The sequence below is a fragment of the Microcaecilia unicolor genome, chromosome 4 (genome assembly GCF_901765095.1).
Source record: "Microcaecilia unicolor chromosome 4, aMicUni1.1, whole genome shotgun sequence".
Taxonomy (NCBI): Eukaryota; Metazoa; Chordata; class Amphibia; order Gymnophiona; family Siphonopidae; genus Microcaecilia; species Microcaecilia unicolor.
In genome coordinates, this window is record NC_044034.1 from 39247776 (window position 1) to 39263831 (window position 16056).

General features: G+C 41.7%; 1 protein-coding gene across 2 annotated transcripts in view; it reads right to left on the reverse strand.

Moving 5' to 3' along the window:
• Window positions 1–3513: 3513 nt before the first annotated feature.
• GRM5 (glutamate metabotropic receptor 5) overlaps window positions 3514–16056 on the reverse strand; it is a 580379-nt gene continuing 567836 nt past the window's right edge. For both annotated transcript variants that reach the window (XM_030200161.1, XM_030200160.1), the window contains one exon: window positions 3514–4333. In XM_030200161.1, coding sequence (XP_030056021.1) covers window positions 3514–4333 — 820 coding nt within the window. The remainder of the gene's footprint in view (window positions 4334–16056) is intronic.

Genomic DNA, 16056 nt, shown 5'->3' on the forward strand with positions numbered 1-16056 from the left:
GCCTAAAGCTGATAGGCAGAGCAAGGAAAGTTCCAACCTGCATAGGTTCCTGAAGGAGATGGAAAACCTGGCATGGCTAGAGAAAGGGAAGGGACCCAGATAGACATATTCCATGCAGTCTTTCTTAATGCTGAGAGCCAGCAGGCGGTGTGAATAGTTATGCTACCTCAGTCTCCCGGTTGTTTGGACCCTGAAGAAGCTAAGTGAAACGCTGGCCAACGTTGGTCCCGGGAGTAAGGAGACTGGCTCATGAAGGCACCGGTAGTGCTCTACACAGGCTGTTGTTCAGTTAAGAAAGACTGTTTCATATAGGATCTATGCAAACTACCAATTTTCATATTCTATGATATTGTTTAAGGACTAAATATATTTAAATAGAATTGGAAGGGTTGGTTTTTTTTTTAGCCGATGATGAAGAATAGATCCATTTAGGATCACATTTAGCTCTATAAACGTTTTGAGTTTGGAGTTAAGTACATAAGTAATGCCATACTGGGAAAAGACCAAGGGTCCATCGAGCCCAGCATCCTGTCCACGACAGCGGCCAATCCAGGCCAAGGGCACCTGGCAAGCTTCCCAAACGTACAAACATTCTATACATGTTATTCCTGGAATTTTGGATTTTTCCAAGTCCGTTTAGTAGCGGTTTATGGACTTGTCCTTTAGGAAACCGTCCAACCCCTTTTTAAACTCTGCTAAGCTAACCGCCTTCACCACTTTCTCCGGCAACGAATTCCAGAGTTTAATTACACGTTGGGTGAAGAAAAATTTTCTCCGATTTGTTTTAAATTTACTAACTGTAGTTTCATCGCATGCCCCCTAGTCCTAGTATTTTTGGAAAGCGTGAACAGACGCTTCACATCCACCTGTTCCACTCCACTCATTATTTATATACCTCTATCATGTCTCCCCTCAGGCGTCTCTTCTCCAAGCTGAATAGCCCTAGCCTCCTTAGTCTTTCTTCATAGGGAAGTCGTCCCATCCCCGCTATCATTTTAGTTCTTCGAGGTTTTTTTCCTTCTATTCTTGCAGAGATATTTGTTATTTTGCTGTCTCTGTTTTTTTTGAACATATATTTGTGGCTCCTTATAGAATTATCCCCAACTGCATATGCTTTAAAAAAAAATCTGAGGCAGTTGAATGGCTAATATTGGCCCTATAGTCTCTTATACACTCAAATTTATCCTTCCCAAAATGAGATGTGATATGGGACTTTCTAGGGGCAGCACTGCTTATGCATTTACTACACATCTAAGCGGAGATATTTAGCCATACAACATATAAACTTTACATCCAGATGCCCCTCACAAATAATAAGTATCACTTGAACTGTCCAAGTAATCAATGCAGATGTTTCAAATTATACGTGGATATTCAGTGGCCCCACCTCAAAGGGTAGCACCACTAAACATATAAATGATTTCAAATCAACTAAGTTAGACGGTTTCATTTTATACATTCTCCGTGTGGCAGAATATCAACCTCAGTGTGTTTTGGGGGCTTTGGCTATGATTGATACATGAATGTCTATGGAAACTTGTCTCCTGATGATCCTGAAATCCCTGCATCCACTAGAAAAGTGCATTGCCTGTACATACAGGTCACCAACCGGTACTAACTACTTTGATGAAAGAAAACATTCATTATATTCTTGTCTCTTGGTTACAAAATTAGAGCATTAAAAACACAAGCAAAAAACTCTGCACAAACAAAAAAAAAAGGAGCCAAAACAAAGCAGAGATAGTCCAGAGAAGGCAAAACCACGAGTCCAATCACAAAAGGTTTAATAAAGAAATGACCCGACTAGGCCAAGTTTCGGCACTCATGTCTTCATCGGGGGGGGGTCAATGACACAATTCTTCATTAACATATGAAAAGCACAAATATGTGTGCTACCAACACGAAAGAACTGCAAACATACGTATGTGACTGAACTTGTGGTTTCTCCTTCTCTGGACTATCTCTGCTTTGTTTTGCCTACTTTTTTTAAGCCGCAAAATTAACCAGACCAGTTGGCAAACTATTTTCAAAACCTAGTAGAACAAATTCTTGAGCAACAAACTGCATTGTGCACTTTATCCCTCCCACTTCCGCACTTACTATTCATTTTAGATGTTTGAAGGTTCAAAACTGAGCCACTTGCACCAAGAAAATGGTGCACGCGGCAAAAAAAAAATGCACAACTTGGACAATTTCTGGGGTATTTGGTTTGATCCCTTTTTGAAAATAGGATTCAGTAAGTTGCATGTGGCTCACTGGGTTTCTCTGTCTTTACATTTACTCTGTATTGCTTTGAAAATACACTTCTGTCACAGTTCATTGCTGCAATGTATAGGCAGCCAAGTAAAGTTAAAATCATTGCTCGACGGAGTGGCTATGTCTCCTCGCAAGTAGTCTTTTGACACAGTTTCTTTAACACGCATTGTGATTTGGGCCATCCCATCAACAACAGCAGTTGTTCAGTGTTTCTTGTTGTTGATGAGAACTGAGAGAATCCTTGGCCCTTCATTTGTTCTTCACATGCAAAAGAAAAAGGGAGCCAGGATATAGTTTCATGTATCTATACATACCTGTCAAAACTAACATAAAAATATCAATAGAAAAGATGCATTAAGGTCACTGAAGAGTACAGTTAGGACTCCGCAGCAGAGTTAAAAAGAGAACAATCACTAAAACAATGCCCTGATTAGGGATTTAGAAAAGTGCACTCCTGAAATTTTCTGTCGTACTTTTTTTTTGCTATTCCAGTGTTTGTTGGCGACATGGTGAAACACACAGGAAACTTTCCACAAAGTTTCTGACTAGTGGAAGTGAATCCCATCCCAACAAGTTCTGATCGCTAATATGCTTGTAAAGTCTTGACCAGCAGTTACAAAATAAGTTTTCATAAACAAATAGGGACATGGTCAGTCAGGTAAGAAAACCCTAAAGAAGACAGTCACTTACTGCAGAAACGCCAGTTATCCAGGTTGGGTATCATGTATGCCATACATTTTGTGGCGAATTGGTAGTTAGTGGATTGCAAGTTAATGTCTTTTGTTTTCCTCGTAGAAAAAAAAGCCTGGCATTTTGGTCCCCAGATTTTGAGTCTGTTAGAAAATGTATGTTCATGTTTGGTCTTCTATTCTCGACAAAAGCTCAAGGTTCAGTTCTGGGGAAAAGAATCAAAGTAAACAAACAAGAATACATTTTACAGTTGCTTGCAATCTAATTTTCTTTTTCAAATTTTTGTTACAAATAATTCATCGTTTTACTAATTGCAAAGCACAATGGGCACTGATTGTTTTTAAGCTCCTTATCAGACCCTACATACATCTTGCCCAGATTGTCTAAGGCCACTAGAAAGAAAATCTGCTCAAATGTCAAAAACAGTACATTTATTCTGATGTTTCTATTAAATTATTTCCTCAGTTCTTAACATGTTGATCAGTGCCCTTGTAAAGACTAGAGAGCTAGAAGCCTCTGTTTGTCCCTTATTAAGCTGCTGAGTTCCCATCTTATCTTGAATTACATTCACAATGAGGAGGAGCTTTGAGAGTAATCTCTTAGAATAACAGTGCCACATTTAGGAGACGATGGGAGACAGAGAGCTGACTCAGACACTGGGGAGCTAGGGGATTCACTCCCCAAGTCAACTGAGTCTCTAAAAGGTGAGGGAGGAGTTAAAGCTACCAGCTCCTCCAGTTCTTGTTTTGCTACTGGCACCTCAGAAGCGCCATCTCTGACGCTGTCGCAAGAAGTTTTACTGGCGGACTGTGACCCACCGTTAGCTTCGATGGCAAGAGTCGGCTGGATCTCGGCGAAAGTGGTCAAGGTTGACGGAAGCTGAATCTCTCTCGGAATTAGGTACGAAGAACAGAGAGGCGTGGTCACCATCGGGCCTGGTGTATTGGCAGACAGCATCATAGAATTGAGTTCGCTGATATTTGCAGTGAAGCGGGTGACCACGCTGCTGATCTGTTCCATCAGTGAGCCTTGAGAAGAGCTGCTTCGCTGGGCATTATCCGAGTGGAATGATGGGATATCATCATCTGTTCGACTGACTGAAGCAGCTCTGTGGCTCACCGTGCTAATTGGTGAGGGGGTCTGTGGCAAGTATTGGGTGGGATAATGCTCCTCTGCTTCCGAGACATCATAAAGGATTTTGGAACTGCTGTCTGGGAAAGAGGTGTTGCTGTATCGGCTCTCTGTGGTGCTTTTGGAAAAGGGCTTGATGACTGCGGTTTGATTTGGATTTTCTTTTTTCTTGATGTGGACAGAAAGTCTTTGCCAAAGGTGCTGCCCTCTAGTGCTCTTTTCATTCTGGGCCCATGTGACAGACTTTCCATTAGAACTATAAAAAAAAAAAAAAAAAAGGACATACAATTAATTCTATTGGCAATATCCTATACCTTCCTATGAGGTCTTTATAATTTAAAGATATTGATTGACCTGACTATATTCACACACAGCGTTACCTAACACTGGATTAACACGCGAGAGAAAGGAAGACATTTCTGTTTATGAGCTGCCATGCATCGCATGGTCTCACTGTTCAAAAACTGAGCAAAAGAGAAGTTTCATAAATGTATGAGCAGTACATTTCTTTGAAGCAAACTGCATGACCTTTCCTGAAAACGTATATTTCTAAATTGAGCAGTATAAATGCAACTTAGATCCTGGGCATGCAAAGAAAAGAAGACATTTGTAGGCATTTCCATGCAAATGGAAAAGAAACTGAATTTATTTATTGCATTTTTATCCCACATTTTCCCACCTCTTTGCAGGCTCAATGTGGCTTACAATACATCATGAGTACTGAAAAGTATATAAGAAGATTGATATTTGGTATTGCAAAAGGATCTTGGGTAACATGATAGTGATAAAACATGATAGTAGTGTAACAAGCAAATATTGTAAGACAATTCTGGATAGGTGTGTGGAAGGGTTCACATTTGTTGATCTTCGTGGTATGCCTTGTTAAAGAGATGGGTCTTAAGTAGTTTGCAGAAGTTGGTTAGTTTGTAGATCGTTCTTAGGTTGCGAGGCAGCACGTTCCAGAATTGTGTACTCAAATAGGAAAAGGTTGACGTATGCATTAACTTGTATTTTAGCCCTTTGCAGTTGAGGAAGTGAAGATCAAGGAATGTGCGGGATGAAGTTTTAGCATTCCTAGGTGGTAGGTCTATCAGGTCCGACATGTAGGCTGGGGCCTCTCCGTGAATGATTTTATGAACTAGGGTACATATTTTGAACATGATGCACTCTTTGAGTGGCAGCCAGTGTAGCTTTTCTCATAGGGGTTTAACACTTTCATATTTGGTTTTACCGAATATGAGTCTAGCTGCAGTGTTCTGAGCTGTCTGAAGTTTTTTGATTATTTGTTCTTTGCAGCCGGCGTAGAGTGCTTATTTGCCATTTTCACACATTTTGGCACAGAGAAACTTCATAAAGGCTGAAAAGTCTCCTGTGTGTTCTCCTTGTTTCTATTATCAACAATGTGACTGAAAAAAAACCAGATGGGTACAATATTTTTAACAAATAGGGGTTCTTTCACTAAAAGGCGCTAGAATCTAGGCTTAACGTATGGTAATGCGGGATTTTACAATGTACTAAGCCAAAATTTAACATAGCACTTTGGGGGAATTATTTTAATACATTTTTTGTAGGTCATGTGCTAATGTGCAGGTCATGTGCAACCTCCCTGCCCATCTTCAAGTCTCTGCTTAAAGCCCACCTCTTCAATTCTGCCTTCGGCACCTAACTCTTACCTTCAGGATATCCAGACTGCCCCAATTTGACTGCCCCTATTGTATTGTCTACTCACTTGTCCTTTAGATTATAAGCTCTTTGAGCAGGGCCTGTCCTTTTATGTTAAATTGTACAGCGCTGCGTAACCCTAGTAGCGCTTTAGAAATGTTAAGTAGTAGTAGTACTAATGTCATCAAGGAGCGAGTGAAGAGTCAGAGGGAGCTCAAAGGTTGGATGTAATATGCAGACTCCAGGAAGCCCTTGACAAACCGCGCTGATCCACTCTAATTGAACAAGCACATTGTGGTGTAAGAAGGTGTAGAAGGAGTTTCCTTCATGGGTGTTGTTCACCTTTTTGTGCTATCAAACATACTTCTTTGAACAGACTATAGGAATATATGAACTACACAAGGACATAAGCGTATGAACTTAAGTTTATGGGAAATATATGATATTCCATACTATGCTGTTGTATAATCAGCATTGAAAATGTGTTAATGTGTATTCTTAAAGGGGTATCTAATTGAATGAGTGGAGAAGTGAAAGGTTTGGATGAGAGAGTTCCAGAACATGCATAGGTGATTTTTGTATGGTACATGATTATCCACAATAAAGTGAATGAAGTATTGTAAGGAAGTACGTTTTTGTGGTAAGCAGTTACGAGAGTTGTACTTCTAGGTATAATTGGTTTATCCCTGTAGGTATATATAGTGTGTAATTCATTACCACATGGTTACCGCGTGAGACTTTACCACTAGGTCAATGGCTGGTGGTAAGGTCTCAGACCCAAAATGGATGCGCGGCAATTTCCATTTTGCCGCATGTCCATTTCGCCCAAATTTTTTCTTTGAGCAGGGACTGTCTTGTGTATGGTGTACAGCGCTGCGTATGCCTTGTAGCGCTATAGAAGTGATAAGTAGTAGTAGTAGTATGTGTCCAGATAGGGGTTATTTCCACTGGGCCTAGCACCCCCTTATGCCAAGTAAAAATTGGTATATATACTGGCGCCTAAGATAGGCACAGACCAAGTGTATTCTATAACCGTGTGTATAGATTTTCAGAATGCCCACGATCCTCCCATTCCATGCCCGTGACCACACCCCCTTTTTAGCAGCACACATTAGAATCTACACGCACCACGTTACAGAATATGCCTAGCAAGTTGTGTGCGTCCATTATAATTAATGCCAATTAGTGTCAATAATTGCTTGTTAAGTGGCAATTATCAGTGCTGATTGGCTTGTTAAGAACTTAAATTGTGTGTGCAAATCAAGGATACGACCGGATTTGCACGCAGAATTTCGGTCACGCTATCTATAGTCCAGGGATATGTGTGTAAAAGTACAGTATGTGTGGTGACAAGTAAATGGTGTTCAAAAATTGGTGGCGAAAAATGAATCGATAATCAATGTTATTCCCTAATGGGCGCTCAAAGATGAGCACCCATTATAGAATAGTCTTTCAGTGTCAATTTTTGAGTCCAAATTTGGGCGCCAAAACGTATGCCTGCTAAAACCAAGTGTAATTCCTGACCCCCAATACTCATCCCCGGTATTCTATAACACTGTGTGCAAATTTAGGAATGCCCCTGACCCGTTCATACACCTCCCATGCCCATGCCCCCTTTTGGGTTGCACGCTATGGAATTTGGTTGCACATTGTTATACAATAGCGCATAGCTAGATGTGTGTGGAAATTGAAATTGGTGCCAATTAGCATGTAATTATTGGCACTCTGTACGCACATCTTGGGCACCATATATAGAATCTGGGTGATAAAAGCCATTTTAGAATGGGACTATTTACAAATGATGATAACACCTCATGTACTTTGTCAGGAGGCATGATAGAGGTGGGGAAGGAGAGTAGTTTGGGCAGGTCCTATCTTATAAGGGGAAGCCATGCTTGAAAGACTGAACATGCCAGCATTTACACCTGCCTCCAGGCCAGTATAAGTGCCTACTCTAGGGGCAGGTACCAATGCCAATATCTGGCATCCCTGATCCTCCCCCAATTACACCTGCCAGTTTCCAATCACCCCAACCCCCTGCAACACATCCAATCCCCCACCCTTTCAAAGCACCTGATCCCTCAACTGAAAACCCCTTAGCACAAAGACCCCTCACATGCAACCCCCTGGAAACAACAAATCCCCCAAGTCCCCCAACCCCAGCCCTACCAGGGTCCCTGCTGTCCAGTGGGAGCAGGAGCAATGCTTACTCACTACTGATTGTATGGCCCCAGATTCCCAAATGGCCACTGTGACCCCTAGTGGTAATCTCAAGGTATTACTTCTAGGTGTCAGGCTGCCAAATAAAGACAGTGGGTTTGATATTCAAAGTGATTTAACTGGTCAGGAGAGACTCTTGCCTGGTTGAATTACTTGTGCAGGGCTATCACTTAACCCAACAGTGCCGCTGAATATCAGTACTAACCGACAAACTCATAGCTGGTGATTTTGTAGGTGGTCTGGGGTGGAATTGGCACTTATGCAGTTAAGTGCTGATATTCAGCCCTTAACTGTATAAGTTAAGTGGACAAATAGGACCACAAAAAACACAATCCTATCATTGCCTGATTTCACTTATGCGGTTAAGGGCTGAATATCACACTTAACCGGATAAGCAATAGCTGGCTGCACATTCCCAGATATTCAATACCAGTGTCCAGACATGGCCTGGCATTGAATATTCTGGCATAAAGCTGATGGCAGCCAATAAATGCTGACTGTCACCTGCTGAATATTTACCCCAATATTCCCTATCACTAGTTTATATTTGTTAGTCCACGCTAACTGACAAGCAGAGTGTATAGTATTAAAATACAAAATGAGGAAAGCAAAAAGGAACTATAGCAAGAGTCAAAAGCAGGACTAGATTAAAAGCAGGAGCCAAAGGTAGAGTCAAACAGATACAGACACCAAGGGCAGGTGTGGCTCTAGAGTCAGGCTTCAGGATCAGGTACAAAAGCAAACACACAGAAACAAAGCAAAACATTGAAACACAAGACTCAAAGAAACACAGAACAGACCTTCAGGAGCAAGATTCTCAGGAACAAAGCCAAGCAGGGAAATGATCTAAACAGGTAACACAATATTAAGAGACCTCTTGCAAGGCATTGTAGGAAAGCTCCCTAGGTCCTTATAAAGGAGTAGGCTGATGATGTCACAAATGGGAAATGAAGCAGAAGCAGGGAGACCAAAGCGAGGCTTGGCTTCAGGAACACCAAAGCGAGGCTTGGCTAATAGGAAGAACAACAATAGGGAAAAAGGCAGGCTGGAGAGGTCACAGAGCTAGATACAAAGAAACAATAGGTCTGAACATAAGGACACGGCCACAACTGTGACACCTAATCGGTGAGCAAGGGATAGTGAGATTGGAGAGATAGTCAGGTGTACCTAATCCGAAAGCTTTAAACGTGAGTAAGGCCAACTTGTAGATAATCTGCTGTTCCACTAGTAACCAATGAAATTGTTTCAGTAGGTGTGTGATGTGGTCTGACATGCATACATGACATAGCAATCTGACAGTAGTGTTTTGGAGAGTTTGGAGTTTCTTAAATGAAGTGCATGGTAGTCAGGCATAAACAATATTGCAATAGTCTAGATGGGACATAAAGAACGAAAGAATGAGGGAATGAAAATCATTATGATCAAACAGGTGATGAATGGTTCTTAGCTGCCGGTACTCAAAGAAACAGGTCTTAGATTACTGCTATTGCTCATGGTGGCCATTTTGGAACCCAGTGCCATGGAAGCAGGAGCAAGTGGGCATCTCTCAGGTTCCCACTAGACATCAGGGACCCTGATATGCCCAGATAGGGATCAGGTGTGGGGGTATGCCAGGGCGCCTTGGGGATATCCATTGTTGCTTGGGGCTGTTGTGGTGGTGGTGGTGGTGGTGGAGGGGTGCGGGGGGGGGGGGGGGGTGTGAGTAGGGGGTCTTGTGAGGGGATCTGATGCTTTGTGAGAGGGGTGATTGGTGGAAGAAAGGTGCTGCAAAATCAGGACATGGGGAGAGTGAGAGCAGTGATTTCAAAAAGTTGTTACCATGCACATATGTGTGTATATGTGTGTCAGGGAGGGTGTTCCACATTTGATTTCCCCTCATGCACATTTTGAATTGTTCTTCTGATGCATGTGGGAAGTCATCAACGTGTGGTCCTACACCTATTTTAGAAGACGCTCTACGCATTGGAGAGCCTCATGTAAAATACTATGGGCATTATGTTCTAACTTGGGGGTCATACATAAATGATGTTACATAATTTTCATGCAAAATTGACCCCTACCCCCCCCCCCCCAGTCACATTTTGTCACAAAACTCTGACTCTCTCTACAAAAAGATGCTACAAACACATGCATTTCCTAGGCCACAAACAAATCAAAGCCTATAGACAGTAGCTGCTACTGTTATAAAAAAGCAAAAATACTAACCAGTCCATTCTAGTTTACTAATGGAAAACATCGTAATCAACAATGTGCTCAATTTAATTATGTCTGCTGAAAACAGTTACTAGAGCGAAGCCAAAACTATATCAAGTCTGTTTGCAATCAGTTCACCGTTGCAAACAACACTTAATGCTGAGCATGCTGAATTGTCCCATGACTTAATTACTCATTCGACCTGCCACGGTGATGAAAAATGATCTGTCATTGTGCCAGTTGGAAGACTATTGACATCAACCTTGTTTTTGGAAAGAAATAGTACACTTAAATCCAGATCATCTTTGTCATTCCACTCCAACTCTCTCCATTCTCAGCATGTCCTATAATCACCATCATTTCACGTTGCTTACAGGCAGCCTCTCTCCAAGGTTTGAAGATCATTGTTTTGACTGAAATTTCAGTAGAGATCCCTTTTTTTTTTGCATAGCAATGGCCGTGAAGTCCTTCATGAGCTGCTCACCTTCTACTGGAAAATTTTCAGCATTCTTAATTTCAGTCCATTTCTTTATATGTTCTTCCTGGCAAATCTGCTTCCTTTATTTAGGTTATGCCAAAATAAACACTTTGAATAACAATTGAAACAATTTATTTTTATTTGGCTTCCAGAGGCTAAGCATCCCCACACCCAACCATGACTTTTTCCTCTCTCTGCTGCCACCACCACTGGGCCTGCAGCCACAGTGGTAAAAACAACAGGAATATGTGCAGGATCATTTTCTTGTGCATACCACTGCTAGCTCTTCAGCCCCCCCCCCCCCCCGATATAAACTTCCTGCATTGAAGAGGCAGAACCCAGAAGAGCTAGCAGTGGCACACATGGGGAAATGGTGCCACCACTGACCTAGGATGGCAGCAATGGGTGAGATCGAGGAAGGGGAAAAGAGAGAGAAAAATAGGGGCAATGCTCAGGGAGGGGTGAGAGAGAGAGATAGTAGGACAAGACCGTATTGAATGGATAGGGGAAGTGAGAGAGAGAGAAAGAGATGGGGTCATACTGGATACAGGAGAAGAGGGACTGAAAAATGAGGCCATGCTGAATGGGGAGGAAAGACAGGACAGGGCAGTGCTGGATCTGGATAAGAGAAATGGGGTAATGCTGGATGGGAGAAGAGATACAGAGAGAGAGAGAGGGAGAGAGAGAAACTGCCTATGTGTAATAAAACAGAATAATACAGTTAACTAATTATGCACATCAGTGACTACTAAACAGCAGTTACACACCAGAAAATTGTTGAGCTCATTGATGTCAATAGTAGTAGCGGACAGCTACTGTATGTCTTAGCTTTATGAAGTGTCTGTGGTCAGCCCAATGTACGATGCAGAAGCCTGAGACAGAAACTAACCTACACACTGCAAGGCACAGCTAAACCCATCTGACTGGAGATCAGACTGAGTATTACCTTATTACAAAGCTGGCCTGAACATAGACAGCCAAAACTAGATTACAGTGTGGTGTCCTTAATAAGGAGCTGGGCTGTGCTGCAGGTTAGGCTCAGTCCAAGCTTATAATGAGCTTAGTGTAGGAGATACATGTAGGTTAGGCACTGCAAAAATCATAGTGGTGGTTAAAGACTTTAGTGATGTTTATGTTTATCTTTATTTTATCATTTACATACCACTTTACGGAGTAACCACCAAAGTGGTTTACATCATTAAAAATTTGAAAAGGAAAAGAATTACAAAATCCGATAGTACAGTTAGAAAGAAAACAGTTAAAAATTAAGAGGACAAGAAACAACCCCCCCTCCCCTTAAAAAGCCTTAAAAACCAGGCTTATGTCATGGCCAGCGGCCCCTTTATGAGGCTACCTGTCATGGAAATGCTTGAGAGAAGATATAAGTCTTCAACCCTGCTTTAAATTTTAAAAAAGGACATTTCTACCCTAAGAATCAATGGTAAAAAAAAAAAATTCCATAAGTAGAGGGTTAGATAGTTCAAACTCCCTTCCCCACATTGCCACAACAGTCTCACTTCCCGCCACTCTCCCCTCAAAATCTGATGTCATTTATAGAAAACCGCTTGGATGTTTGAATTCCCCTCTCCATGTTCTTTCTAAAATATGTCTCCTTATGCACTAACATTTATGCCTGCTCCCAGTAGGTCAAGTTATGCATAATTTCAGTCATAGCATATAGTTGGTTAGAGGGTGGCTGAATATTTTCCTAAAGCTTTCCAACTAGGATATAGTCCAGTAGATTTAAAATTGACACCCTATAAAAAATGTACCCCAAGGTCCTAGAATGCATGGCAAGATGGGATCAAAAGATGCACGTAAAATTAGCATGTAAATAAATGTGTGTTCTACGCAAATCGGACTTTAAAGAGCACACATGAAATAGCTTATGTTTATGCTAATTATGATCTCGATCTACCACTTAACTGGGCAAACAGGTCAAAGTGGTGTACATATTAAATCTAAAAGATAATTAGATAGGAACACCATTTCAAAAAGGATAGATGCATGGAAATATAACACAGAAGAAGACATACCCTGCCATCTGAATGTCCAGAAACCAACTAAGCAACTGATCCCACAGCATGGTCACCATAGGTTGAAGCAAACAAAAAAAAAGGGGGGGGGGGGTTTAAGGAGGTTCTTAAATTTCCTATAGGATTATTCAGCACAGATGGAAGGGGGGGCATCATTTCAGAGTTTAGGTGCTAAGAAGAAAGTAGCATGCCAGGTTTACTTGTACCTGTTGAGAATTAGGGAGAAGCAAACAATGGAAGTCACAAGGATCATGAAGGCATGGAAGGAATAGTCAGAGAAGATAAGTGGATAGACCTAGGTGATAGGCTCAATGTGCCAAACATAATACCTTAAAAAGAATTTGAAAACAAACAGGTACTTGTGACCTGGATTGGCCACCTTTGGAAGCAGAATACTGGGCTAGATGGACTTTTGGTCTGACCCAGTATGGCTATTCTTATGTTCTTATATTCTTAATGTCCCTGCTTTAGGGCAGTGGGAGGGAGAATTTTCAGGGAGGTCACAATTATTGAGGCATATTTTCAAAACACTTAGATTTACAAAGTTACATTGTAGCCTATGGAACTTTGTAAGTCTATGTGCTTTGAAAATGAGCCCCCATGGCAACAAGGGTTGGCATTGCCAGCCTGTTGAGAGGACTTGGTAAGGGCCGGCCCTATTGGGCAGGGACAAAAGTGATAAAAGGAATTATGTTTGTGAAACTGTGGTCTTTTGTTGCCTACCCCCATCAAGACCCAAGTACCAAGAGGAAATTCCTGGATACAAAAGGGAGGACTTCTGTAATATCCAGTGAATGAAGCCTCTGCTACAGAGGAGCATTCCTGACTTGGCAACGAAAGGAGAGTTCAGGGAAAAAGACACCCTGGGTAGGAGAAGTGGGAGCAAGCCTCATTTCTGGAAGAAACTTCAATGGGTGTTCGGAGGGCAATCCTGAACTGGGATGGGACGGAAGTAAAAGAGAAACCGTGCTGCTGATGTACAACGACTGATCACATTATTTTTGGAAATCAAGAGACTGTGACTGAAGCTGATCTAGAATTGTTATATGCCCTGACTGTACATATCAATTTGCGTTCTGAACTGTTTTTCAAGGTGATGTTAAATAAGTTTGACTAACGATTGCTGGTTATTTTTGGAGTGAGAGAGTGGCCTTGAGAGTGCCCAGAGAAAGATTACCCTTTGACCTACCTGGATTTAGCCCAGCCCCAGCCTGCACCCAGCTCGCTGAAGTATAATCTGTTTTATGACCCCTGGTCCCAGGTATCTGGCTTGGGGACCTTAGCCGGCAGCCCTGACTGAGGGGCGAGCCAGAGGTTACAATTTTGTAACCTGCATGTGCCAAGTTCCAGGTAAAAAAAAACGGATATCCATCTTTTTGGACATGGATGTCTCTTCCCCTTCTGCAAATGGAGTTAAACATCCATATTTTGGCCCCTCCCTAGTCACACCCTAAACATGTCCAGTCCATACTCCTTGCCATATAGATGTATTGTAGTTTTAGACATCCATACTCTGGCTTTATAAAATTGAGATTAGGACATCCGTGCAACATGGATGTCTAAATGCTGGGTTTCAGAGGTTCAAAACATGAATAGAGCTTCTAAAATATCCACCCTAGCAAATGAGGAAAGGCTAAAGTGGCCAGGGCTCTTCAGCTTGGAGAAAAGGCAGCTGAGGGGAGATATGATAGCGGTCTATAAAATAATGAGTGGAGTTGAACGGGTAGATGTGAAGTGTCTGTTTATGCTTTCCAAAAATACTAGGACTAGGGGGCATTCGATGAAGCTACAATGTAGTATATTTAAAACAAATTGGAGAAAAGTTTTCTGCACTCAATGTGTAATTAAACTCTGGAATTCGTTGCCAGAGAATGTGGTAAAGACGTTTAGCTTAGCGGACTTTAAAAAAAGGTTTGGACGGCTTCCTAAAGAAAAAGTCTATAGACCATTATTAAATAGACTTGGGGAAAATCCACTATTTCTAGGATAAGCAGTATAAAATGTTTTGTACTTTTTTGGGATCTTGCCAGGTATTTGTGACCTGGATTGGCCACTGTTGGAAACAGGATGCTGGGCTCGATGGACCTTTGGTCTTTCCCAGTATGGCAATACTTATGTACTTATGATGGCAAGTAAAGATAAAAAAAAAATCCCATCTAATCTGCTAGGCAAGGTGCATAGGATTGTAACTGCTGATCCATACAGGCATTTCTTTTCTTTTGTGTACAGTTTAAGTACTGCTCTGTGCAAGTTATCTTAATGCCTCCTGAAAGCAAAATACAGTTATAAACCACTGTTCCCTGCAGGATACCTCAGTGTTTTATTACTGCTCTCTTGCCACAGGATGCTCTAGATTTATCTCATATCTTTTTTGAATTTTAACTAGTTTCAGTGGGTGGTGATGAAGCATATGATGCTCGTGTCAATTGCTTGCAATCTGTATGCCTGAGTACAGAAATGGTTGATTGTTTCAGTTACCTGGGTCTTGCTGCATCTGAGTACGTGGAACCAATGTTTCTATATCACACTCTGGCTTTCTTCAGAGTGTGCTGTGAGGTCTGCAGTTTGTCTTTATATAGTGGGTTCCCAAACTCAATTGGTTGGGGTTTGAGGTGGGCAGTTTCCTCAGGAAGGCTGGAAATGTTTCGGCAGGAAATGGGTTATTCTGGTCATTGTTGTAGTTCAATGACCACGGTTGGTATTTGTAGACTTCAGCAGAAAAGCTGCCAGAACATCTATAGTTTCAGTTCACCAATTCTGCTGTTTCAATGGACTCAAATGTGCTTTGAGGTACTCAAGAAGGATTATGTCATCATTCTGTTGCTGCCTCAACGTTATAGAGAAGGAATTTTGGATGACTTTTACTTCCCAAGTTGGAGCTGTCAGATAGGTATCACTGGTACATAGCTGATGGGCCTGGGCCAGAAAATAGCCGAACCATGTCTATTCTGCCTCCTAGATGCTCCAAACTAGATGTTGCCACAGAATGTGGGTTAGGCATCCATGGTGCATGTGGTACTGCATCATGGGTTAAGCCATCTCTTGTGTGGATAACTTTACCTCACTGGCGGACGTATAGCCCAGAAGCAAACATTGTAGACATTCAAGGGGCTCTTCACAAAGCCATTGGACTAGAAAAAGATATGCAGATGAGTAAGATGTATCACTGAAACTCATGCTTCCTTTTTGCCACCTTTGAAAAATGTAGAGTCTTCTATATAAAAGCTCTTTGCAATGCTCCTGTCTGAAACTTACTAGTGTCCCACCAAGTCTCCAACCTTACTAAAAATTCTAAGCAAAGTTTTCTCCCACCCCTCCCAAAAGGCCCCATTTACACTAAGCCCCAAGCAAAGCTAAAAATTCTTTACCTGCTAAGTATGTAATTAGACT